General features: G+C 37.8%; 1 protein-coding gene across 3 annotated transcripts in view; it reads left to right on the forward strand.

Annotated features, from left to right (window-relative positions):
- Positions 1-21,382, forward strand: part of LOC126094738 (rho GTPase-activating protein Graf-like) — a 573,129-nt gene extending 551,747 nt beyond the window's left edge. For 2 of the 3 annotated variants that reach the window (XM_049909287.1, XM_049909288.1), the window contains exons 18-21: positions 3,915-4,034; positions 12,002-12,053; positions 12,362-12,441; positions 17,049-21,382. In XM_049909287.1, the coding sequence (XP_049765244.1) occupies positions 3,915-4,034; positions 12,002-12,053; positions 12,362-12,441; positions 17,049-17,140 (344 nt within the window). In that variant the 3' untranslated portion in view covers positions 17,141-21,382. Of the gene's footprint in view, positions 1-3,914; positions 4,035-12,001; positions 12,054-12,361; positions 12,442-17,048 lie in introns of those variants that run through there. The other variant, XR_007521868.1, reaches the window with a different exon arrangement.
- Positions 21,383-26,479: the final 5,097 nt, after the last annotated feature.

A 26,479-nucleotide genomic window follows, 5' to 3' on the forward strand; every position in this document is an offset into this window, starting at 1 on the left:
GGCAGCTTAGAGTGATTGTCATGTAAATGGTGAGTTTTACCTGGTTTTCACATGTTGATGGTATTACTGTCAATCAGAAACAGTTAGATGACCATGGAATCACTCATAGATATCAAGGCTTTGAATATATTTGCTTAATCCAAGATCATAGGAATCAAAAGCCTAGCTGACTGTGGATTGTAGTACTCTTGGGGGGAAAAGTTTTCAAAGTATACATTTCTTTGCACATAATTGAAAATGGTCATATGAAATTGGCAGTCCATATTTATCATATTTATAATCCACTTTAATTGATCACATTATCAATTACTATTTTAATGGACATGAGAACATTATAATTAGACTATGAAAATGAGAAATAAGTTACCTGGTCAGCTAGATCCAGTTTCCTGTTAAATGTCAGCAGTCACATTCCTCTTCACCAAGAGGATACTAGCTCAACATGTGAACTGTGGGGTATGCACCAACCAGTGATTGCAGTATTACAGTATTGAGAACATTTGGGATGTGTTTGTTACAGTGGCTAACTTGTAATCTGTGGAATGTATAATAATAATAATGATCATTATTATTATTATTTTTATTATTGTTATTATTTTGTCACCCATTTGCTTCCCACCATGGTTGATTTCTTCCCAACAAATTCGGCATTTTACACAGAGACCATTATCTGTGTCTTAGGGATAAAAGAATGCTACTTTGCTTGTTTTACAATTTATTATTAATGTTACTGCAAAACCTAGGTTTTGGGTTATAAGCCCATTTTCAAGTACACTACTGATTCCCAAAGATGACAATGCACAGATAAACATGATGACAAGGCAAAGATAATCATCTCGACTTCTTAAGGTATCGATCCATAGCTTAATATAAAATTACGTAAGTGACAATTTTTTAACAAATTACGTAATTACACAATTCAGCACTTACCCTAACATGACAGGACTAAAGTTATGCACCAACCAAGAACTTTTTAACTATGATGGACTGGAGCGCAAAGTTTTGCTTCTATCCTGGGGTTGTGATCTCATCTAAAAGAGATGAATAATTGAATTGGGTTTGCTAATTTAATAATAGGTGTGGGGATATACACATCTGTCTTTTAATTTCTAATTGGTTGTGTTTAGCCCCCTTTTCCTCTGTGTGTTAAGACTTGTACATCTATTGTGTATTTGTGCTTATTGTTCAGTCAATGTTCTGCAAGGCTGAATCAGGCTTCTTCAATCTTCATCTTCTGTATTGTTCTTTAAGCCTGGTGCAGAGTGATCTTCCCATCTGTCCAATGTAGCAAGACTGACACCCGCGGCATATGATTTTATAAACTCCACTTTTTGTGATGGCTGATTGTTTGTCTTTTGCATTGAACAAGCAACTACCTATTGTCTGAGGGACATAGAAAAACACCAAGAAACCCTTTGCCTTCAAAATGTTACTTGTCATATTTGATATTTTCCCTATAAAATGTAATCTGTGCCATTTCTTTTCCAGTTTGTCTGTGTTTTTCATTTTGGACAGTATGGATCTGGCTTGCTTCTTCATCTTTTTACCTAAAATTTTACCACTGATGTTGGGGTTAAATTCATTAAAGTTCCTGGTCAGAATCTTCTTGGGACATAAGGATAGAAAGGAGACAGTGGATCATGTGGGGGAATGCTGCATGTTTATAGGTTGTAAGATATGGCACACTGATATAAAGGTCAGCATGGAGTTTGATGATGATGATGTTTGGTTTGTGGGGCGCTCAACTGCGTGGTTATCAGCGCCCGTACAATTTCCCAACCTTTGCTCAGTCCAATTTCGCCACTTTCCTGGATGATGATGAAACGATGAGGACAACACAAACACCCAGTCATCTCGAGGCAGGTGAAAATCCCTGACCCCGCCGGGAATCGAACCCGGGACCCCGTGCTCGGGAAGCGAGAACGCTACCGCGAGACCACGAGCGGCGGACGGCATGGAGTTTGTGGCGCGGGGGGAGGGGGGGGGGGCAGCATAAATTTCCTGGACATCAGCTTAAATATAAAGGCAGTAACCATAAATTTAAAATTTGCTGAAAAGATGATTCATCCCTGCCTCCTCCAACATCCTACAACCTATAAACATGCAGCATTCCACCACAACATCCATTGTCTCATTTCTATCCTTATGTGCCAAGAAGACTTTGACCAGGAACTTAACACAATAAAAGCTATAGCCACAAATAATGATTTTTAACCCCCACATCATTGATAAAATTTTAGGTAAAAAGATAAAGAAGCAAGCCAGGTCCCTACTGTCCCCGATAAAATACACAGACTGGAAAAGAAATGGTGCAGATAACCTTTTATGGGGAAAACATCCAAGAGGACAAGTAACATTTTGAAGGCAAAGGCTTTCTTTGTGTTTTTCTATGTTCCCCAGACAATAGGTAGTTGCTTGTTCAATGCAAAAGCCATGACAAAAAATGGGGTTTATATAATCACATGGCATGAGTGTTGGGTCTTGCTCCAATGGACAGATGGCGAGGTCAATCTGCACCAGGCTTAAGCTGGAGATTGAAGAAGCCTGATTCAGCCTTTGCATAACAATGACTGAAACATAACCACAAATACATAATAGATGTACAAGTTTTACACACAGAGGAAAAGGGGGCTAAACTCAACCAATTTGAAATCTTAGAAATTAAAAATGAGCAAACCCAATTCAGTTATTCACCTATTTTAGATGAAATCACAACCCCAGGATAGAAGGAAAACTTTAGGCCCCAGTCCATCGTAGTTAAAAAGTTCTTGGCTGGTGCATAACTTTAGTCCTGTCATGTCAGGGTAATTGCTGAATTATGTAATTATGTATGTAATTTGTTAAAAAATTTTACATTAAGCTATGGAACGATACCTTAAGAAGTTGAGACGATTATCTTTGCCTTGCCGCCATGTTTATGTGTGCATTATCATCTTTGGGAAGCAGTAATGTACTTGAAAATCGGCTTATAACTCAAAACCAAGATTGTGCAGTAACATTAATAATAAATTGTGAAACAAGACCAAAAACAGTGTTTGTTTGCTTAATTCACAATGTTTCACGAAGAACCCACAGTTAATGCAATTAAAATGCCACTGTGGTTTCATGAGCAAAATTGTTAATTTCATTTGATTTCTTGTTTCCCAAAACTGCCAAATTTTAATCCTTGGGAAGACATTCTGTTTGTTCCAAAGCACCTGTTCAAAATTCACATGCTGTCTCCCCATAATCTGAGGGAACAGTTTGAATTATAACTTAGGTATCTGATGCTGTGTACCTCTGGCCACATAGAGGTGACCAACTGGTTCCTTGCCATTACAAACAAAAACTGTTTTGAATGCCTAAGGATGACCAACATGCAGCTAAGTAATTTGTGCAAATGCCCTGATGAATCACGTTTTCGCTGTCATCAACTAAATACAAATCTTTTTCTTATTTTGAGAGGAGAACCGTAAAGGAGTGATAAAATGAATAATGTGATGAGTGGTATACAGTGCCCACTACTACACTAATATGTGTAGCAGAAACAGTATCTTTCTTTGGTCTCCTGTGTCTACTACTACTTGTCATAGTTGATAAAAATTGAGAAAAGCCTAGAAAGTTTAAAGTAAAACTACTATTTTGCTGTGCCCAGTAAATGGCAGAAAAGATGTATAAATTGGAATTTCAACAGATTATGTTTTTCAGTAACGAACTGATTATTGTTATCCAAGTTGAGAATTGAAGTAAATTTATACTCCACACCACTGAATTCTCCCCAAGCAAAATTTGTGTAAATTGTGTGCATCCATTTTCATAGCAATTTTATTTGTATAAAATAATGAAGCCAAATGATAGAACAGTCTGATTTTAATTAACTAAATTAACTTCTTATATTGTGTGCTCATATTTTGTCATTACATATACTGATGTAGGTAGTCCTGAACGCTTGGATGTCAGTATGAGCAGTTCAACAGAAACTCTGCCTGTCTCTGTGAGGGATGGAAGTGGTAGCCTGGTCCACGTCCAAGACTCGCCACAGAAGAACAAGAGAGGTATGTAACATTAAAATGGTGCAGATAAATGCTTTCAATGATTCCACATTTTCATGTTGCAGTTAAAAGCAGAATATTACTCTTCATTGTATCCAGGTATTATAAAGTTAGGGGTGGACTTTGCAAGAGGTAGCATAATGAGTTCTGTTTTTACTACTTCAAAAATGGAGTTGTGCCCGATGACTCAGTTTCGGCAGCTTACTGGTGGCACAGAGGAAGATGATGATTGTTAAAAATGAGGGACATAGGTAACAGAAATTTAAAAAAAATTGAAGAATTAATGTTACATGACAAGTAATGCCACACTCAGAAGGAGGCAGTTCATTGACCCTCACTCCCGGGCTGGCCTCGGGCTTCAGATTTATCATCTATCTTCTTACTAAGTGAAAAGTTTTGCCCTTCTAGGGTCTGATTGAACTAGTTGACTATGGAAGTTTGTTTCTCCACAATAAAAGTTTTTGTGGAATTTTTTCTAATTTTTAATCAGGATGACTAAAATTATGTTCTGGATCACTTGCTATTTGCACAGATGGTTAGTAGAACAACAGTGATTCAACACCACAATATTACGCGCTAAACAAGCAAGACCCTCATGCAAAATTAAATCGGCCCAAAATTTAAATATTAGAAAAAATGAGTTATATAATTTGAGTTTACTTTTACTGTCAGTAATATGCATTGAAGGAATTGTTAATTAATCTCTGATCACTCTTTCTACTTAAGAGCAACATTATTACTTTACATTGCAGTTTAATCGTGAGATATTTCTGTTGTATTCTGACATAGTCAGGTTGGAGATAACTGACATATAAATGTAAAAATTACACATTCTTATAAATAATCCTGTATTAGTCAAGACTGCAAAATTTATTTAAATTATGCTAAATAGTTTTTTGGCTAAAACACCTAGCCATCTTCAAGTCTGAAACTTTATAGAAAATTACACATGAGGGAGATTAGTATGTGATAACCTGTCATTATGACAAAGGTTATGCAAAATCAGTACATACCAAATATGACAAACATTGCTGCATTGCCAAGCCAGTGAGAGACACATTGTCATCAGTTAACTACATGCTTGTTCTTAACAGCATTCATAGTGCAACCTTTATGTACATGTACAGATTGATGAACATTAACAATATTATTGAAAAGAAAGTTGCTACTCACCATGAAGCAGCGATGCTGAGTCGCAGATAAACACAACAGAAAGATTGTCACTATTTTTTCCCCACTATCTGGGACTAAGCATATCTGCTAAATGGTGAGTAGCAACTTTCTTTTTCATAGTTTGTTACATTTCATCTTGGATTTTCCATTGTTTGGTGAACATTAATATAAACATTGTTTAAAAAAATACAAATAAATAGAAAATATGGTACAGTGTGTCGCTGTACCACATAATTCATCCCCAAATGTGTGAGATCATCATACATATTGCAGAAGAACATTGTACCAGCTATTATCCACGTCACCTAGCTTCAGTAAGTAACTGAAAAATATACCTGTGTCAGGGCAGGCAGAATACTGACTGATGTTATGTGCTAGAGCTTACAGGAGAACTACTTGCCAGTAGGTGTCACTGCATTTATAGTACATTAATTCAAGCAGAAGAATGGTTGTACCAACCATTAAATGATGCAAAAAGAATGTTATAATAATAATTGTAGATGTATACAGAATGTTATAATAATAATTGTAGTTAATCGAGTGGAGAAGCCCAGATAACAACAGACAGCATAAGTGTAATATACACTTGTATTTCAAAGTGTCAAGATACCAGTAGATGGCATATAATGTAATTCAGAATAATAATAACAAAACCTATATTATCATAATACTAAGCTATTACTTGTAACTAATCTGAAGCATTGAAGCATCCAATATTAAAGGATATAAAATCATACGTAAGTGAGGTATGAACTGAGACCCACTTTGCTTCATCGTCAGAATGTATGTTAATGGCATAGGCAGTTCAGAAGTATATGAATGGATTGCGTGGCAGCATTCATAACAACAATGTTCACATCGTGAATATAATAAATTTAGAGGCACTTGTAAAACTTGGGAATCATTTTAAATGCATGGTTCAGTTACATTAATATGACCACCACCTATGTTGGACGTCATTGTGCAATAACCATCCACAGATGGCAGGTAGCAGCAATAGCAGTGGAGGGTATGTAAAACTTGTCTGGGGGGGATGTGGAAAATAGCACAGTTGTTGTCGTGTTGCAGATACGGAGCGATTTATCTGGTGTCCAAAAGGGCATGATTGTTGTTTATTGGACCAAGGGTGTAAACTGTTTTTGTGCCGCCGTGGTTAAAGTGTACCGTGCATGGTAAAATGGCACTGTCCAAAACCAGCACCGAGGCAACTGAGTTGTATCACAAGCCATAGATGGTAGGGGTGAACACTGGCTGCAGAGATATGTAGGGGCAAATAGATGCTCAACTGTTGAGTAACTGATCACTCAGATGAACCAGGGGCATGTCAACAGTGTCTCCTCATCGAATGTTGCTGTTTAAGGACCTCCTCTCCAGGCACCTGGTTCATTGGTGATGAAGGCTGAAACTTACAGGCCATTACCGCAGCTGTACATCCAGTGGGTGGCAACAGGTGGCCTTTCGAGATGAATCACGTTTACTGCTACACAGGACTGCAAGGAAACATCCTGCAATAATCGTTGGAAGTGTCTATGCTGGAGGAGAGAGCGTTATGGTCTGGGGAATGTTTTCGTGGCATTCCCTCAGTGATCTCACCATTCTGGACACACTTATGAAATATTTCTGCCAAGAGAGGGTAGTTACTATTCTTTAATACTAAAATGTCCTTATACAGCAGTTACGTTACTGCATGTCTCTATGTATGTATACTTCAATGTACTATTGCCTGAATATTAGGCCACTCATTGTATGTGATTGTCCTATAACATTTTCTGACAGGTAGCCAGGATGTCAATTTATCTGGTAGTAAAGGCGTTGTATTTGACATTCAATAGCCCAGACTTTTTGCACTGTTATATAGTTGTTACTACTGAGTGGTTATACTTAAAGTGAAAGTACTCACAGAGATCCAGTGTGGACTGTAATTACTTTATGGCAGCAAAACCTGTTAATATTCTAATGCATTAATGCAGAACCAATGTATGCTGAAAAAGAAATACTTCCAATTTTGATAACAAGGTGAAAATCTGGTGCTGTGAATGCAAAGAAGACGTACAGATATGTTTCCATATGTAATGGATTGGGAATGGTAGTAGGCAGAAAAGGTCAAACAACTGAGAAAAGCATGATGTTGGTTTTATTATTGATTGCCGCTTACACGATTCATTCAATTTGAACACGTGAGACGTCGATGAGATGTTTTACAGCGACAAATTTGCACCTGGTAGCCAAAATTGGAACTGCTCCGGCGCCGGTGACCCCCCCCCCTCCCCCCCCCCCCCTCCCGAGCATAAATGGGTACTGCATTAACGCAGTAGCTTATACCAAGTTTCACTGCCATGTGATAATTACAGCGCACACTGGACCTCTGTGAGTAACTGCACTTTAACTATAACCACTTTGTGGTATGTCTACTATTCATGTAAACATCGGGTTACTACCCATTAATACATTAGTATTAAAACAAATCTTATGTTTTCATTATACATCAGGTGTTATTTCTTACATATATAAATTTCAAATATTATTTAGTCTATAACAGACTTTTTGTTGTACCTAGTTTAAGCATTATTGGTCTTGTTGAGTATATCTTCATTCATTTGCTTATGAATAAAAATGTACACTATATTATTGTTATTTTCATTTGAGTGTAAGCTGCTGACCAGTTTTGTCCCTTGTAATGGAACCATTGCTATAATTTGTATGTTTCATGCACTGTCGTATAACATTAATTTTATTTATTTATTTATTTATTTTTCTTTGATAGGGCACATTCCTGTCAGATATCTTCATACATGAGTGTGATGTATATGAAAATATGATTTTGTTATGGCTTTTGTACATATTATATTCTAGTAGATATGATACTTGCATCCTAGTATCTACTGGTTTCGGTATTATGTTGATTTACAACCGTTAATGCTGTGAAGGCTTGTGATTCGCCTAGGCTATGAATTGTGAGTTATGTTTCAAATGATGCATAAGTTTTATAAGTGCCTTTGAACTATGTAATACTCACTATGTGAATATTGTTGTTATGAATACTGGCATACATCCATTCATATGCCCCCAAATTGCCTATGCCATTATCTTACATTCTTAGAATAAAGCAAATGGGTCTCAGATTCATGCCTAACTTACATACAGTTTTATATCCTTTAATGTTGGGTAGTTAAATGCTTTAGATTGGTTATGCCTAATTGCTTAATGTCATTTATAATACAAATTTTGTTGTTCTGAATTACATCGTATAAAAAATTATGCATTTTGTCACTTTGAAACATGTATGTATGTTGCCATTGTACTGTTTGTTGTTATCTGGGGTTCTCTATGTTTATTATTATTATTATTATTATTATTATTATTATTACTGTTATATTCTGTGTATGTCATATACAGATTTTTACAATTGTAATTTTCAATTATTTTGCTTCAAGTAATATACACTCCTGGAAATGGAAAACAAAACACATTGACACCGGTGTGTCAGACCCACCATACTTGCTCCGGACACTGCGAGAGGGCTGTACAAGCAATGATCACACGCACGGCACAGCGGACACACCAGGAACCGCGGTGTTGGCCGTCGAATGGCGCTAGCTGCGCAGCATTTGTGCACCGCCGCCGTCAGTGTCAGCCAGTTTGCCGTGGCATACGGAGCTCCATTGCAGTCTTTAACACTGGTAGCATGCCGCGACAGCGTGGACGTGAACCGTATGTGCAGTTGACGGACTTTGAGCGAGGGCGTATAGTGGGCATGCGGGAGGCCGGGTGGACGTACCGCCGAATTGCTCAACACGTGGGGCGTGAGGTCTCCACAGTACATCGATGTTGTCGCCAGTGGTCGGCGGAAGGTGCACGTGCCCGTCGACCTGGGACCGGACCGCAGCGACGCACGGATGCACGCCAAGACCGTAGGATTCTACGCAGTGCCGTAGGGGACCGCACCGCCACTTCCCAGCAAATTAGGGACACTGTTGCTCCTGGGGTATCGGCGAGGACCATTCGCAACCGTCTCCATGGACCTGGGCTACGGTCCCGCACACCGTTAGGCCGTCTTCCGCTCACGCCCCAACATCGTGCAGCCCGCCTCCAGTGGTGTCGCGACAGGCGTGAATGGAGGGACGAATGGAGACGTGTCGTCTTCAGCGATGAGAGTCGCTTCTGCCTTGGTGCCAATGATGGTCGTATGCGTGTTTGGCGCCGTGCAGGTGAGCGCCACAATCAGGACTGCATACGACCGAGGCACACAGGGCCAACACCCGGCATCATGGTGTGGGGAGCGATCTCCTACACTGGCCGTACACCACTGGTGGTCGTCGAGGGGACACTGAATAGTGCACGGTACATCCAAACCGTCATCGAACCCATCGTTCTACCATTCCTAGACCGGCAAGGGAACTTGCTGTTCCAACAGGACAATGCACGTCCGCATGTATCCCGTGCCACCCAACGTGCTCTAGAAGGTGTAAGGCAACTACCCTGGCCAGCAAGATCTCCGGATCTGTCCCCCATTGAGCATGTTTGGGACTGGATGAAGCGTCGTCTCACGCGGTCTGCACGTCCAGCACGAACGCTGGTCCAACTGAGGCGCCAGGTGGAAATGGCATGGCAAGCCGTTCCACAGGACTACATCCAGCATCTCTACGATCGTCTCCATGGGAGAATAGCAGCCTGCATTGCTGCGAAAGGTGGATATACACTGTACTAGTGCCGACATTGTGCATGCTCTGTTGCCTGTGTCTATGTGCCTGTGGTTCTGTCAGTGTGATCATGTGATGTATCTGACCCCAGGAATGTGTCAATAAAGTTTCCCCTTCCTGGGACAATGAATTCACGGTGTTCTTATTTCAATTTCCAGGAGTGTATTGTAAATGGAGTTTTTCTCTAAGCCCATCACGTAACATCGTTCGGTGCTGCTACTCAGCCTGCTATGACACGGACATAGTCCTCTGTTACTCACAGGTGCTATGTGGCAGTGATAAATTTGTCAAATAGTTTTTGATATGCTCTCTCCATATGTGTATACTAGCTGATACAATTTGTATGGTGATTTCTCACATTTGGATAAGAATTATGTGGTGTCAGCCTGCTTCATCTTCTTCTCCTTGTGCCTGTGGCCCACATTGGTGCAGGGATGACAGGTTTATGATTGAATTTAGCATGGGTAGTTTAACGGGTGGACGGATGCCCTTCCTGTTGCCACGCGGTAAAACCCCATCCCCCTCCCCACAGGACAGAATGTGTGTACCCCACCCTCTCCCCCATTTGTCTGTGTGTAGTGTTCCCACCCTCTCCCCCAGTTGTCTGTGTGTAGTGTTATTTATGTGAAAGTGAGCATGAAAGTTCTCTAAATGTTTGCAATTGTGTAAACTAAGGCAAGATTTAGGTATCAGCATAGTATTCACCTAGCTAAATATGGGAAACGGCCTGAAAAACACATCCTGGCTGGTTGGCACCTTACATCATTGTTAATCCACTGAACAAATTAGATCTGGGATGGGTCATGTTGTTTCATCCGTGTAGTGATATAGTGACACAATGGGTCATTTTTCTTATTTGATTTGTATATTTTTACGTGAAGTTTATATTAATGTTCATTTAGCTATAAATGTTTAATGAGGTTGGGCTATAGGTTATGAAAGTTACAGAAGTATGTAATTTATTGATGACAGTGTGTCTCCTACTTGCTTTTGCTGGACTCGCATTTGGGAGGACGATGGTTCAAACCCTCAACGACCATCCTGAACTCAGTTTTCTGTGATTTCCCTAAATCGCTTAAGGCAAATGCCAGGATGGTTCCTTTAAAAGGGCACAGATGACATCTTTCCCCATCCTTCCCCAATCCAATGGGACCGATGACCTTGCTGTTTGGTCCCCTCCCCCAAATCACTCAGTCAATCAATCAATCCTACCAGCTTGGCTGAGTTTGTCATATTTGGTATGTATTGACTTTGCATAATGTTTGTCGTAATGACAGTTTGTTTCACCCTACTCTCCCTCATGTGGAATTTTCTATAAAAATTCAGATCTGAAGATGGACAGCTTTTTAGCCCAAACTGGGTATCATTGTAGTAAATAAATTTTGCAATGTTGATTAAAAGGATTATGTATAACGTTTGAACAAAACTGTAATTATTTAAAATATAATGCTAAAATAATGGAAAAGCCTTGCGAATTCTTAATGCTCCTGAAGTTCATTATTTCTGAAATTTGATTTAGCAGATGTGACAAGATTATAAGACAGTGACTATGGTGCATATTCTTGATGTGAGAGGAGGACCCTTTGGATTGATGTTGACAGATTCTGAACATATTGTTTGTTCAGGAACCTGCCACTCAACTGTCCCTTAGCCAGTTACTTCACAAGATGGCTCCCTGTATACAAATGCAACTATATTTGCGGGACACTATACTATGCAAGCAGCATGATATACTTGCTTACTTCAGTGTCTCAACAATAACTATTCCTTTCTTCCACTTCCAGCTGTAGATTATCCTTCCACAGATATTTCGTACAACACCTGCTGTCCAGTTGTGTGCATATTCTTGAGTTATATATATTTTTGCCCAATTTCATGAACTAATATGGTTCTCCACTTTTAGAAAGAGTAAGTACAATTTTTGACGTGTACTGGTGCATTTACATGATGTATTCCAAAATTAAGATACAGACTTATTTTTTCTGATAAATAGGGGAGAGAAATGGTTATTTTTTTACAAGTCAAATCACATTCATATTGTCACATTACTGTCTCAGCAGTTACATTAATTATTTGCCAATACTGTCTTTGTTTCAGGAGGAACACTGCATGGAAATTACACAGCAGTTTACCGGCCACCTCAGGATATGTGAGTAGTGTTTTCATGCTTAAATCTCTTTCTAACATGTTACTGGTCTCAGAATGTTTTTATTGTTCTCATATTCTCCAAGTCAGTCAAATATTATGAGTGTTTTGAGAAATGAGACTTAATTCAGCTCTCTCTCTCTCTCTCTCTCTCTCTCTCTCTCTCTCTCTTTCTGTGTGTGTGTGTGTGTGTGTGTGTGTGTGTGTGTGTGTGTGTGTGTGTGTGTGTAAAATAGTTAATAAAAAGAGTGATGACAAATGTAAAATAAAATACAGTGATGTTTTCTCAGAGTATATTGTTGTTTCTTGCAGGAGAGTTCGTACATTGTATGCTTGCCAAGGAGAGAACGATGGAGAACTTTCATTTGAACCTAACCAGATTATCACTAATGGTGAGTTCAATGTCTGCACTTTTTTAAAAGCTAGGTTAAAATATTTGTGTATTACTCTTTTACCAAGGATAATCTTAAGTGCAAATTAATTAGCTACCTTAAATTTTTTACCATGGAGGCTTTGCATCTGTGCATTTTGGAACACAGTCTCCAGAATGACAGTTTAGAAAAATTATAGTGGAAACAGCATAGTTGTGGTATTTAGAGTAGGAGCAACAGATGGCACCACAATTAATGCTTCAAAACATATAGAAGTGAAATTTGAATTATGTTGTTGTTGTTGTTGTTGTGGTCTTCAGTCCTGAGACTAGTTTGATGCAGCTCTCCATGCTACTCTATCCTGTGCAAGCTTCTTCATCTCCCAGTACCTACTGCAACCTACATCCTTCCGAATCTGCTTAGTGTATTCATCTCTTGGTCTCCCTCTACGATTTTTACCCTCCACGCTGCCCTCCAGTACTAAATTGGTGATCCCTTGATGCCTCAGAATGTCCTACCAACCGATCACTTCTTCTGGTCAAGTTGTGCCGCAAACTCCTCTTCTCCCCAATTCTATTCAATACCTCCTCATTAGTTCTGTGATCTACCCATCCAATCTTCAGCATTCTTGTGTAGCACCACATTTCAAAAGCTTCTATTCTCTTCTTGTCTTAACTATTTATTGTCCATGTTTCACTTCCATACATGGCTACACTCCATACACATACTTTCAGAAACAACTTCCTGACACTTAAATCTATACTCGATGTTAACAAATTTCTCTTCTTCAGAAATGCTTTTTTTGCTATCGCCAGTCTACATTTTATATCCTCTCTACTTCGACCATCATCAATTATTTTGCTCCCCAAATAGCAAAACTCCTTTACTACTTTAAGTGTCTCATTTCCTAATCTAATTCCCTCAGTATCACCCGACTTAATTCTGCTACATTCCATTATCCTTGTTTTGCTTTTGTTGATGTTCATCTTATACCCTCCTTTCAAGACACTGTCCATTCCGTTCAAATGCTCTTCCAAGTCCTTTGCTGTCTCGGACAGAATTACAATGTCATCGGCGAACCTCAAAGTTTTTATTTCTTCTCCATGGATTTTAATACCTGCACTGAACTTTTCTTTTGTTTCCTTTACTGCTTGCTCAATATACAGATTGAATAGCATTGAGGAGAGGCTACAACCTTGTCTCACTCCCTTCCCAACCACTGCTTCCCTTTCATGTCTCTTGACTCTTATAACTGCCATCTGGCTTCTGTACAAATTGTAAATAGCCTTTCGCTCCCTGTATTTTACCCCTGCCACCTTCAGAATTTGAAAGAGAGTATTCCAGTCAACATTTTCAAAAGCTTTCTCTTAGTCTACAAATGCTAGAAATGTAGGTAAAGGCAAAGAGTTTCGGCAGAGATCTCTGCCGAAACTCTTTGCCTTTACAAATGTCTGCTTGTGTCTGTGTATGTGCAGTTGGGTATGGGTGCGTGTGCGAGTGTATACCTGTCCTTTTTTCCCCCTAAGGTAAGTCTTTCCGCTCCTGGGATTGGAATGACTCCTTACCCTCTCCCTTAAAACCCACATCCTTTCGTCTTTCCCTCTCCTTCCCTCTTTTCTGATGAAGCAACCGTTGGTTGCGAAGGCTTGAATTTTGTGTGTATGTTTGTGTTTGTGTGTCTATCGACCTGCCAGTGCTTTCGTTTGGTAAGTCACATCATCTTTGTTTTTAGATACATTTTTCCCACGTGGAATGTTTCCCTCTATTATATACATTATGAACAGGTAGACAATTTAAGAAAATTCTTTATAGAATGAGCATGAACAGGTAGACAATTTAAGAAAATTCTTTATAGAATGAGCAGAAACTAGCAAAATACGCAAAGCAATCACTCATATAAATACATCGGCTACACCACTGCAATTTCATAACCACTTCTACAACTCTTTAGATCACATAACATCAACAGATACGAAGAAAGTAAATTGGAAAAAGAAAACACTACATGGCAAGCACCCGTATCATCTAACACAGCCACACATTGATCAAGACGCATCCAACACATGGCTAAGAAAAGGCAATATATACAGTGAGACGGAAGGATTCATGATTACAATACAGGATCAAACAATAAACACCAGAAATTACAGCAAGCACATTATTAAAGATCCCAATACCACAACAGATAAATGCAGACTTTGCAAACAACAAATAGAAACAGTAGATCACATCACAAGCGGATGTACAATACTAGCAAATACAGAACACACCAGAAGACATGACAATGCAGCAAAAATAATACATCAACAACTTGCCATACAACATAACTAATAAAACAACACGTTCCCACGTACAAGTATTCACCACAAAATGTACTGGAGAATGATGAATACAAATTATACTGGAACAGAACCATTATAACAGATAAAACAACACCATATAACAAACCTGACATCATACTCACCAATAAGAAGAAGAAAATAATACAACTGATCGAAATATCCATACCCAATACAACAAATATACAGAAGAAAACAGGAGAAAAAAATTGAAAAATATATCCAACTGGCTGAGGAAGTCAAGGACATGTGGCATCAGGATAAAGTTGACATTGTACCAATTATACTATCAACTACAGGTGTCATACGACACAATATCCACCAGTACATCAACGCAATACAGGTACATCCAAACGTATATACAACTACAGAAATCTGTAATTATTGATACATGTTCAATTACTCGAACGTTCTTAAATGCAATGTAACATATACCGTACAGTTAAAAGGAAGTCACACTTGATCAAGGTCCGCGTCACTTTCCATTTCTAACCAGACATAACATCTGAGAAAGGGAAGAAATAATAATAACATTGTGAAGAGCACTACAGTGTCATGTTACTAATTAGTTCATTTGTCTGTTTCGAAGAGAGCAGTATCGTGCATTAATGCTAGTAATTGAGGAAAAAGTAATTACTGCTAATTTATGTAATCAATATTAGAACCTCACAAATCCTGATAATAGTAATGTTATTTTAAAAATAACTTAGTTTCATAGCTGAAACACAATCAAAACCATTGTTATAACCTCTCAGAAAATTTCATTTCACCTCTCAGGGGGTAATTACCCCAGGTTAGGAACCACTGTCCTACAGTCACTCAATGACACCTTTCCGTGCACCACAGCATCATCGGTAAACAGCCCCAGACTGCTGCTCACCCTGTCCATCACATCGTTTACATATATAGAGAATAGCATATAGATCAAATGTAAGTAGATAAGAGAAAACAGGTTGATCCATTTATGTACCTTTAATGGATGTACCAAGTCATCTTTATTCTGATTTCTGACTAAAGAGCAGATTTGATAATATAAGGGCATGATCTAGATGGGACTAGAGTAAAAAATACAAACATGTTTGCAGCCTCTTTTGTGAAATTCCACTGGTAATGCTACTTGTACCACTCACATCTCAATTTAGACTTTCAATGGTATCCATTTTGGTGAATTAGTTTTATTGATATGGTTTTTTGCTGAAATATCTCCTGTGCTTTAATTAATGGAAAATCTGAAGTGGTACCGAAATGTCGTAGGGGTAGAGATAACTGTTTATTGAATAGAAGAGTTAGTAGGTGGTATAAACACACTTCAAGAAAATGATAAATTGATTAGCTATTGGACAAAGTCCTCTCTCTCTCTCTCTCTCTCTCTCTCTCTCACACACACACACACACACACACACACACACACTTGGTTATAATCTGGGCTGGGGTAAAAAAGGAGACATGGAAGAATGGTGGGTGGGGAGAGGAGACATAAGAACTGGGTAGATGGGAGCTAGTACAGATTGTACTGCTATGGAACATGAAGTGCATGCAATGGAGGTAGTAGACATCTACACTAGGAGAGAGGCACCATCAGTACCCCCACCTGCCTCTCATTCCATACCAAATACTTTCTTTTATACAACCTTGGACAACATAGCCACAGTGGCAAGCAGTTACTCCTTCAGTATGGTGAAGGTCTGGCGAAGGCTACACGCATATCTTTGTCCATAAGCAGATTTCTGTCCCCATACACATCTGCTCCCACAGTATACATATTAGCCATAAAGGAGTTACCTCTCTCTTACTCTATATCAACTGAGACTGAAAAAACTGAAACTCTTTCTTTAGCAGTACTTCAACTACCATCCCCCTAAATGTCAAATATCCTTGACAAGTGTTATTCTGTCACACAGTGTTCTTGTCCACCCCCCCTCCCCCCATAACCTCCTGCTCCTAACTCGTTGCTCCACAGGTCATCACTATATGTATCCCATACATTCACCCACTGTCATGTGCCAATTTACTGCAAATCTTTACTGATTCCTGTCTTTGGACCTTTATCATCATTCATCTTGATGGGAGCACAGTTTTATGTTAGATCTGAAAGAGAACTTACAAGAAGGCAAAATAATGTTATTATCCTTCGTAGCTTCCTGTCTGCATTTTAACATCTATTTTATTTGGTATTTGACATGAAGAATTTTAATCATAAGACACATATGTAGCTTTTGTATGTATAAAAAAATTGCTGTATTAATGTATGATTTTCAAGAAGGAATTCAATTTTGTATTTGTTTGCAGTACGGGGATCACAGGAACCTGGTTGGCTTGAGGGAACACTTAATGGAAAGACAGGCCTTATTCCTGAAAATTATGTCGAGAAACTTCCCTGACCTGGGCTCAAACTATGGGCAAGAATTAGTCGACGGTCAGCCCACCTCCAGACTCAGCCGCAGGTGCCCCATCAGCCACCGCAGTGATGATAAGTGCAGCTGATATTCTTCTGAAGCATATTTGCAATGTAGTAATGATGTTAAAATGAAGATTAATGAATGAGTCTATCATCAGAGCTGTGTTTACAAATGTACACTTTGTACATCACCGAGATACTTCTTTGTCAAACAAGTGTTAAATGCGGGTCTTGGCCTTTCCATACTTGGCTTCCATTCACATATCACCTCTTATGAATGTGTCTTCTGCATTGTGTTTTGAACTCAATAATTAAACTGACTAGCAGGTGAAGTGTATAGTAGTCGAGTATCAGAACGTGATTTGTGCAGCATCTGTGTGACTAAGAATTGTTGCAAACCTACGAATGTTTTGTGAAAACCTGTTAATGTCCAGTGTAAAACTCAACAGTGTAATTATGAGCTGATCAGTTAGAGACTTGTGGGCACCCCTTTATCATCCAGCAGAGAATGCAATGGCAATATCGTACGTTGAGCAACTGTTCATTTATTGTATATAGATATTGTTGTACAATTATTTATTATGTTAATAATAATTTTATTTATGATTGCCATTGTCATCTGTTGCTTTTATGTTGCCACATTTGAGGAAATCAGATACGAAAAGAATCCTTTTCAGAGTCCAAAAAGCAGTTGTTAAACATACTGATTTGTAATATTGTGCTGCGTATAATAATACTGTGTAACTTATATTAAATGTGAGCCTAAATTTTCTGTGATATACTTCCATTCATATAGTCTCACAGAGCAAATTCATAGTCATAAAATGTTCATATATTGTATGCAAGAGTCACAAATTCAACTATTCTGTGCCAATTAGAAGAAAATGTGATTTCACAAGAGAAAATATCAGTGCAATATATGAAAAGAACATGTTGTTTCCTGTTAGGGCACTTCACCAGAGAAACCTGGTGACGAAATGTGAAATTTTATTGTGGAGTAGCTCATCAAAGCTGAAATCACTAGGTGCGAGTCTTGATACTCCAGTGGATTTCTTATTGTCACAGTGTGTGTATTATTGTTTCAGTGCAGCTTTTCATTTTCTTTGTAGATTATTTGTCATGTAACTGAGATGCTGAGTAGCCTGTTAGTGCTAAGGAAGAAGTGTAACTACAAGTCCAACCTTGTTTATGTGCTTCAGAAATACTGTTATTGGTTAACTTTTCCATTGTTAGTGATATTTTGTATACAACAGCGTCATGATAACCTTGAATTCTTTGAACTTAACAGTTTATTGGTCAGTAATAATGCATACAACTCTCGTCACATTGTTGTGTTGGTGTCTGAGCTAAATTGAAGGAGTATTTGTTCTGGCTATAGCTTTAATGTTCAATTAACGAGTCATCTCGAGTGGAACAGAATTTAACTTGAAATTAAGGAGAACATGATAATGATGATGATGATGATGATGATGATGATGCTACTTTGTATTCCACTAGAACAGTGATGATTATATTTTGTGTGCGACAGTACTATTCTAATGTTATACGATTATGATAATTTCGAATGGCTCAGTGTGGTATTATACAATACTGATTTCAACAAATGCAAATGTTGTGTAATCCTATAAACAGGTTCAGTAACCACTCTTTCTGTTCATCAGATTAGTAGTGCTCTCCAAATGTACTGCCTTTCTTTCATCTTTGTGGCTCTTTGGATTTTGTTGTTCATTGTCTGAACAAAAAAAATGCAATATATCTTTTAAGTCAGTTTTTTTTCTATTGCCGTGTGGCAAACATGACATAAATAAAATAGTGTAAGCAATATGACAGAGATTTGTGACTTGTAGTAGTCTCTGTAATGCCCATTTATAAATTTTTATCAATCATGGTCAAGTAATAGCCAGTGTGGCTATACGTAATGTACTCTCCCTTTGAATGCAAGTTTTGTGAAATTTAATGGGAATTGATTCCAGATAATAAGCACCAGATTTTTCATCCGTTTGCCCTGCTCACTGTCCCTGGATTTGTTGTTAACTTCTCATAATTACTTTGTTATATACTTAAACTATTGCAGTCATGCCAGTGTGTGATATTTTAGGCTTCTACAGGCAAACTGACTTAAGGCTTTCAATTGGAGAACTGGAAGGGAAAAAAATTCACTGAACAAGGTTTCTTTACATATCACGAACTACATCCGTCTTTGCAAAATATACCAATTTGTTACTGGGTGGTATTTTTTCCTTCTGTAGTCTTCTGAAAATATGCAAAGCTTAACACGTTCCATTGTCAAATAATTTGACATTTATTTTCTTAGAAAATTATTTTTATAAAGATATGGAAAATCAAACTTAAAATGAAGCATTTTAGCATGGTGCACATTGGTAGTATTGAGAACTGACAAAAGTTGGATAGGTGTAGGGGGACCACATGAATAACACCACTTGTAGAAAGCTATAGGAAGTGTTAAAGTTTGTTTTCTCTGTGTGTGTGTGTGTGTGTGTGTGTGTGTGTGTGTGTGTGTGTGTGTGTGAGAGAGAGAGAGAGAGAGAGAGAGAGAGAGAGAGAGAGAGAGAGAGAGAGAGAATGAATGAGTGATTGAGTGTTGGTGCATGTGCATTGAATTTATGAATGCATAAGAGACACATTCGATATCTCTTTATAAGATAAATAGTGAAGGGAGTAGCTTATACATTGCTATTTTTGTACTTGTGACTGCTTGTTCATAGATTGTAGAAGCTATTATTTCAGTTTGAGCATTGTCTTCTTCTGTGCCCCAATGCTGCATTGTAGCTTCAGGAAATTACAAATAAGATAAATTTCGTGGGACTTAATATTTTCATTGTTTTCTGGTGCTGTGGCATGAGGAGGATTTTTCAATATTCGCAAGAATTATAGTTCTTCCAGTGTGTCTTGAACATACTACTATAGGCATTGTCCAAGTGCAGAGTGTGATTGTTTAACATGATGTAAGATGCCAGTTCCATAAAAAACTGGTAGATTACATTGTTATCGTAATATTCTGAAAATAGATGGATGCCTCCACTGTAACGCTCCCCCTCCCCCCACCCCGCCCTTTCCCCTCTCTCCAGTACATGTTCGTTTCAGTTCCTCTTCATTGCTCCTTTTGTTTTGTTATTTACTAATAAACTATAACTACACAAGTCTTCCACTCGGACACTAAATAACACTCTCCACAACCTATAGATGTTGGATCTCTGATAAACAGCAGAAAGGTCCAGATTTTCTTTTCTTGGCAGAATGTTTGAAGGAAGTGTGTGTAGCATAGGGGGCAATTATTATTATTATTATTATTATTATTATTATTATTATTATTCCTATTACTTTTTGAATAATCCACTTCATGTTGAACTTCTAGCAGTTACATGTGATCTCACACCTCTTCATTATAGTAATGAGTCTTCTTCATGATTATGGAGAGTCTTTTATCTTCATGACTCTGTCCAGTCTGTAAACTCATATCTTTTCTTTCAAGCAAGACAAAAGTCTTAAAGTAGAAAATAAATTAGTGGTAAATTGTACTGTGAATTGTTTGCTTTGCCTTTATTCATAAGTAGCATTTAATTTGTATATATTGTAAACAATGAGGTTTAATGTATGTATGAAATATATACTTGTTATAGTTCATCCACTACATATATTTATGTAAATAATATTTTGTTGTGTACATACAAATTTTGTTAATGTATATATTGGAAATATTTTATTAAACTGTCACCTGTATCAAGATTGATACAATGATTGTACATTCCAGATGTAACTGTTTCAGTTTTGTTGTCAAGCTTCACAGCTCAAACGCTCAGAATAATTTACATTGCACACTCTTCAGGCAGATGCCAAAGATGAGCACATACATATTGGTGCTTATTTTTATAATAAAAGAAAAATTGTGGTAAACAGTGCAAAATATGTGGGTGTCTTATTTTTTGTGTACCTGATGTATTTGTTAGTTAAGTAAATAAATATTTTTTGTTTTACAGTGTCTACTCTCATGTCAAAGAATCTTCAAGAATTATTTTCATTATAATGTTATATGGTGTAATTGTCATTACGACAAACAGTGTTGACCACAGGCATATTGTCAGAAATATTTGCTAATGTGTTTAGCATTTTTGTATTTGGCTAAGTAATAAGTATATTTGAAAGTTAACCACTGAAACTGAATTGAAGACTGTGCTGCACATAAAGAATGCTATTTAAAAATGAATGTGATTTGTTACCATATTATATTTTGTTTGTCCAAGTGTATAAATACAAATATTTGTTTGAAAATCCATAATTTATTAAAAATTAGAGATCCCATAACATTTTCATCATTACATGCTTAACCTCAGATGGGTATTGTACTAGACTGATTTAAACACTCTCCTTTATTTATTTATTATATTATAATTATTATATTTATTTATTATATTTTATGTTCCATAGGCACTACTGCAATGGGCATACAAGATCCTAAACTGAGTTGGTTGTTATATTTACAATACAACTGGTTTCACAATCGCATAACCCTTATGGTATAATTGAATTCATGAATTCACAGTTATATTAAATTTATATTTTCATGGATATTGTAAAATTATACAGAGAAACATATGTGGAGCAGAAAGCAAATATCATTATTGATTACGAGACCAGTGTTTCTCAACTGCCACAGCACAAGAAATTTTTGCATCATGAGCACATGTGAGGTGTATCGCAAGATTTTTAATGCTTTCAGACGCAGGTAAAATATCTAGAACATAAAAAATTTATTGCCAAACAATTTCTTGGGGTAGGCCAATTAGCAAGGTATCACCCATCATTATATATGATTGTATGCACAATAATAAAGCCGGCCGCGGTGGCCATGCGGTTCTAGGTGTTGTAGTCCGGAACCGCGCGACTGCTACGGTCACAGGTTCGAATCCTGCCTCGGGCATGGATGTGTGTGATGTCCTTAGGTTAGTTAAGTTTAAGTAGTTCTAAGTTCTAGGGGACTGATGACCTGAGATGTTAAGTCCCATAGTGCTCAGAGCCATTTGAACCACAATAATAAAAAAAATGTTGTATGTACTTCACGGCTATGAACTGGATTTTTTGCATTTAGGAACAAAAAAATTACATGTAGAGATGTCACGAAAGTTTGAAAGGCAGTTTAGTGCACCCCAAAGGAAAAGAGATGAAGAAATCCAGGACCAAACTACCATAAACAGTTTTAAAATAATGTATTATCCGACAATATTAGTCATATAGTTTAGTCAATTATTTGAAAATTCGACCAAACTATAAAACACATTTTTCATCATGAATTTTTTACAGTGTTCTTAAACTTCATTTGAGAGATAGAAAGTGAAAATGGGCCTCTTATCAAAAATTATGGTTTAGTGCTATTGTAATTTTTTACTTTCATTAAATTTTGGACAACTTCTTAATAAACCAGATTTCTACCTCTAAATTAGAGTGAGTTATGAATATTGTTGAGTTGAATATTGGTGTTGGAAAATAGACGTTTTGAGATATTGGGATTTAAAGTTTCAGTTTATTACCATTGTTTAATTGATGTATTTTAGAATGAAATTCTGGGTATATATTATGCTTAAAATGTCCTTTGTCAAATGGTACATGCTTTTTTAAGCTAACATTACTCATTGAAAGTGGTTAACCCCTTCAGACCTGTAGCACGTTACAGTTTGCAAAAATTTTAAAACCAAATAATTTGGCCCCGAACTCTGCGTTTATGGCATCTATTAGACCAAATTTTGATTTTAAAGCCATTAATAGACCCAAAACTACCTAAATTTTGAATTCACAAAAACCCTAAAAATTGAGTTCTAAGGTATCACATTTTATATTGGCCAAAATATGGTATTTTATACTTCTAAAATACTTGTATGTGAAGGGTTTCAAGCTCATTCATAAATAAAATTTTCACCTCTTCTTCTTTGGTTCTGGAATATCTGGTTGGTAAGGTTCATCCACAGGAAGTCGTCGTCATTGATGTCAGGTTCTGGTTTCACTTCAGGACACAGATCCCTCTCTCTTCCTCTTTGCAGTAAGATAATTTTGTTGTTGTTGTTGTTGTTGTTGTTGTTGTTGTTGTCATCCCTGCTGGAATTACAGCAACAGAAAACCCTATGGATGCCTTTTTCTTTGGGGAAGATGTGGTGCACAAATTCATTTCCATCACTCTCCATTTTGTAATGTACATTATCTTTGTAGCTGAAGGTGAACTCAAAGGGGATATATTTAGTTATGTACATTAATTTGTTAGGAGACATTTAGCCTGTTATATGTATTCACAGCAGCTACACCTTTTTCATTTCTAGCAACAGCAGGGTTAACGTGTTGTAGGTGTATGATTTTGTTGTTACTGTGACATCAGCTGTTAGATGGTATTTTAGGGCTTCCAGTTATAAATTAGTAACCTCTGTTGGCACTTAGGACACTCATTTTTAAAGGGGGATGACTTGTTATGTTTAGCATTATTGTAGTCACAAAAATTGTCCTTTTGTTCTAAGCTGCTACGAGTTCTGTAAAATGCTTATAAAATTTAGGAGATACTATTTTGTGAAGCATTGCTTACACAGCTGTGAGATCTAGAAAAGAGACCTTTTGTCAGGCTAATTTTATTTCCTCAAAACAACAAGAGGTTTTTCTTCAGATGACCTACATTGACTGCTTTTAATGTCATTATTGACTCCTGTCAGATTCAAACTACTTTCAAAAAGAAAGATGATGAGACTTACCAAACAAAAGCGCTGGCAGGTCGATAGACACACAAACAAACACAAACATACACACAAAATTCAAGCTTTCGCAACAAACGGTTGCTTCGTCAGGAAAGAGGGAAGGAGAGGGAAAGACGAAAGGATACCCACATCCTTTCGTCTTTCCCTCTCCTTCCCTCTTTCCTGACGAAGCAACCGTTTGTTGCGAAAGCTTGAATTTTGTGTGTATGTTTGTGTGTCTATCGACCTGCCAGCGCTTTTGTTTGGTAAGTCTCATCATCTTTCTTTTTAGATATATTTTTTCCGCGTGGAATGTTTCCCTCTATTATATTCATATCAAACTACTTTCAAATTGATACAGGCATGTACAGAATGATGTAAATTATTAAAATTACTACAATATCCAAAAAACAAAAATAGATACTTTAGACATTGTCAGAAGCTTTTGCTTGTACTGAAAATGTCAGCAAATACTATTACACTAATGGAAGCCCGCTCAGCTAGCCGTGTGGTCTAATGTGCTGCTTCCCAAGCGGGAAGGCATGCTGATGCCCGGCATGAATCCACCCAGTGGATTAGTGTTGAGGTCTGGTGTGCCTCCCAGCCTGTGGATGGTTTTTAAGGTGGTTTTCCATCTGCCTCGGCAAATGCCTCACTTACACTATGTCTGCGATTGCTGCACAAACGCTGTCTCCACGTACGCGTACACCATAATTGTTCTACCACGCAAACATTTGGCGTTACACTCGTCTGGTATGAGACGTTCCATTGGGGGTCCACTGGGGGCCGAATTGCACAATAACCTTGGGTTCGGTGTGGGGCGGCGGTGGGGTGAGTGCCATAATATACCACTTTTTCAGTATTAGGATTAAATATCATTTCTGGAATTTTGTTGGAGTATACTGCTTGACGCACGTGCGCCCACACACACACACACACACACACACACACACACACACACAGAGGTTGTGTTCATTGTGTTTGTTGAGGGAGAGGTAAATAAAAGTGGCCCGGAGAACGTTGCAGGTTTCTTCAAATCCAACATTGCAGGAGTCACAGTTGTGTGTGCTCAGCCGCCACGCAGGAGATCGGACAGGTTTGCTTGACCTTGTTGCAGTGATGACAGATGCCTTGTACAATGACTCACTGAGCCTTTGTTCACTGCCAGGTCTCTGGAGACATTCTGTAAGCCCATATGAAATCTGTGACGATTGGGTTTTCTGCCAAAAGAATCTCAGTGACACCTCTCTTCCTGGAACACACCTCCATTACAGACACCATTTTGAAGGCTACATGTAGTGTCTCCACCTATCGGAACTTTGTGAAACTATAAGGGCTGAACAGGAAATATTCTATGATATCTGACAAAAAAATTCTGCAATTTTTCTGCTGAAATTCACAGAGGAAAAAATATGTTGCTTTACTTATTGAATGCCCCTTGTGGCTATACTGGAGCTGAGTGAAGTGAAATGGAAAGGTCAGGATTTGTGGTCCAATAAATTTAAGTTAATAACAGCAGCAACAGAAAATGGTATGGTGGGTGAAGGATATGTTATGAATAGGAATACAGAGTTGTGATTGATTACTCTGAACAGTTTATTGGTAGGATTGTTTTCATCAGAATCAACAGGAAACCAACGCAAACAGTAATAATTTCTTGTATACATGTACAGGTTGGAATATCAACAGTTGTGAAAAGGATAGATTGCTACTCACCCTAAAGCCGACATGTTGAGATTCAGACAGTATCAATTGAAAAGACGGTTACACACTGAGTTTTCGGCCAAAGCCTTCTTCAAAAAAGAAAGGAAAGGAAAACATGCACATTCATGCAAGCAGGCACATCTCACGTACAAATGACCACTTTCTCTGGCCACTCTAGCCAGACTGCAATCTATCCTTTTCATGATTGTTAATAATCGTGGGACTGAAAGGCAGTTGTAAGGAAAGAAGTGGAAGAAAGGGTTATGGGAGAAGATGAGGGTGGCAGTAGTTATGAGAGAAAAGAGAAACTAAAATAGTGCTGCAAAAAATTTCAGGTAGTAATAGTGTATACTCCTTCAAGAATCATACTGTATGTAGTAAAGACCCAGAGATGGGAAGATTCCAAATGGATTACATCATGGTCAGACACAGATTCCAAAATCATGGATTGTAAGGAGTAGATATAGACACAGATTACAATTTAGTAATGATGAAGAGTAGATTGAAATTGAAGAAACAATGTGGAAAGAAATGGGATACTGAAGAACTGAGGAAGGGTGAAACATTTTTGAAGTCTGCAAAAAATGTGGGTACTGTGATATAGAACAACACAGTAGACAATTCAGTTGAAGAACAGTTGACTTCTCTTAAAACAGCACTCACAGGTGTTGAAAAGACGGACATAGGCATTAGGAAGGTAACTGCAAAGGAACCTTGGGTAACAGAAGAATTACTTCCATTGATCAGTGAGAGAAGGAAGTACAAAAATGCTCAGGGAAAGGCAAGGATCCAGCAGTGTAAATCACTTAAGAATGAAATAAATAGGAAATGCAGAGAAGCCAAGGTGAAATGGCTGTAGGAAAATGTGAAGAAATAGAAAAAGAAATGGT

The sequence above is a fragment of the Schistocerca cancellata genome, chromosome 8, assembly GCF_023864275.1.
Source record: "Schistocerca cancellata isolate TAMUIC-IGC-003103 chromosome 8, iqSchCanc2.1, whole genome shotgun sequence".
NCBI classification, from domain to species: Eukaryota; Metazoa; Arthropoda; class Insecta; order Orthoptera; family Acrididae; genus Schistocerca; species Schistocerca cancellata.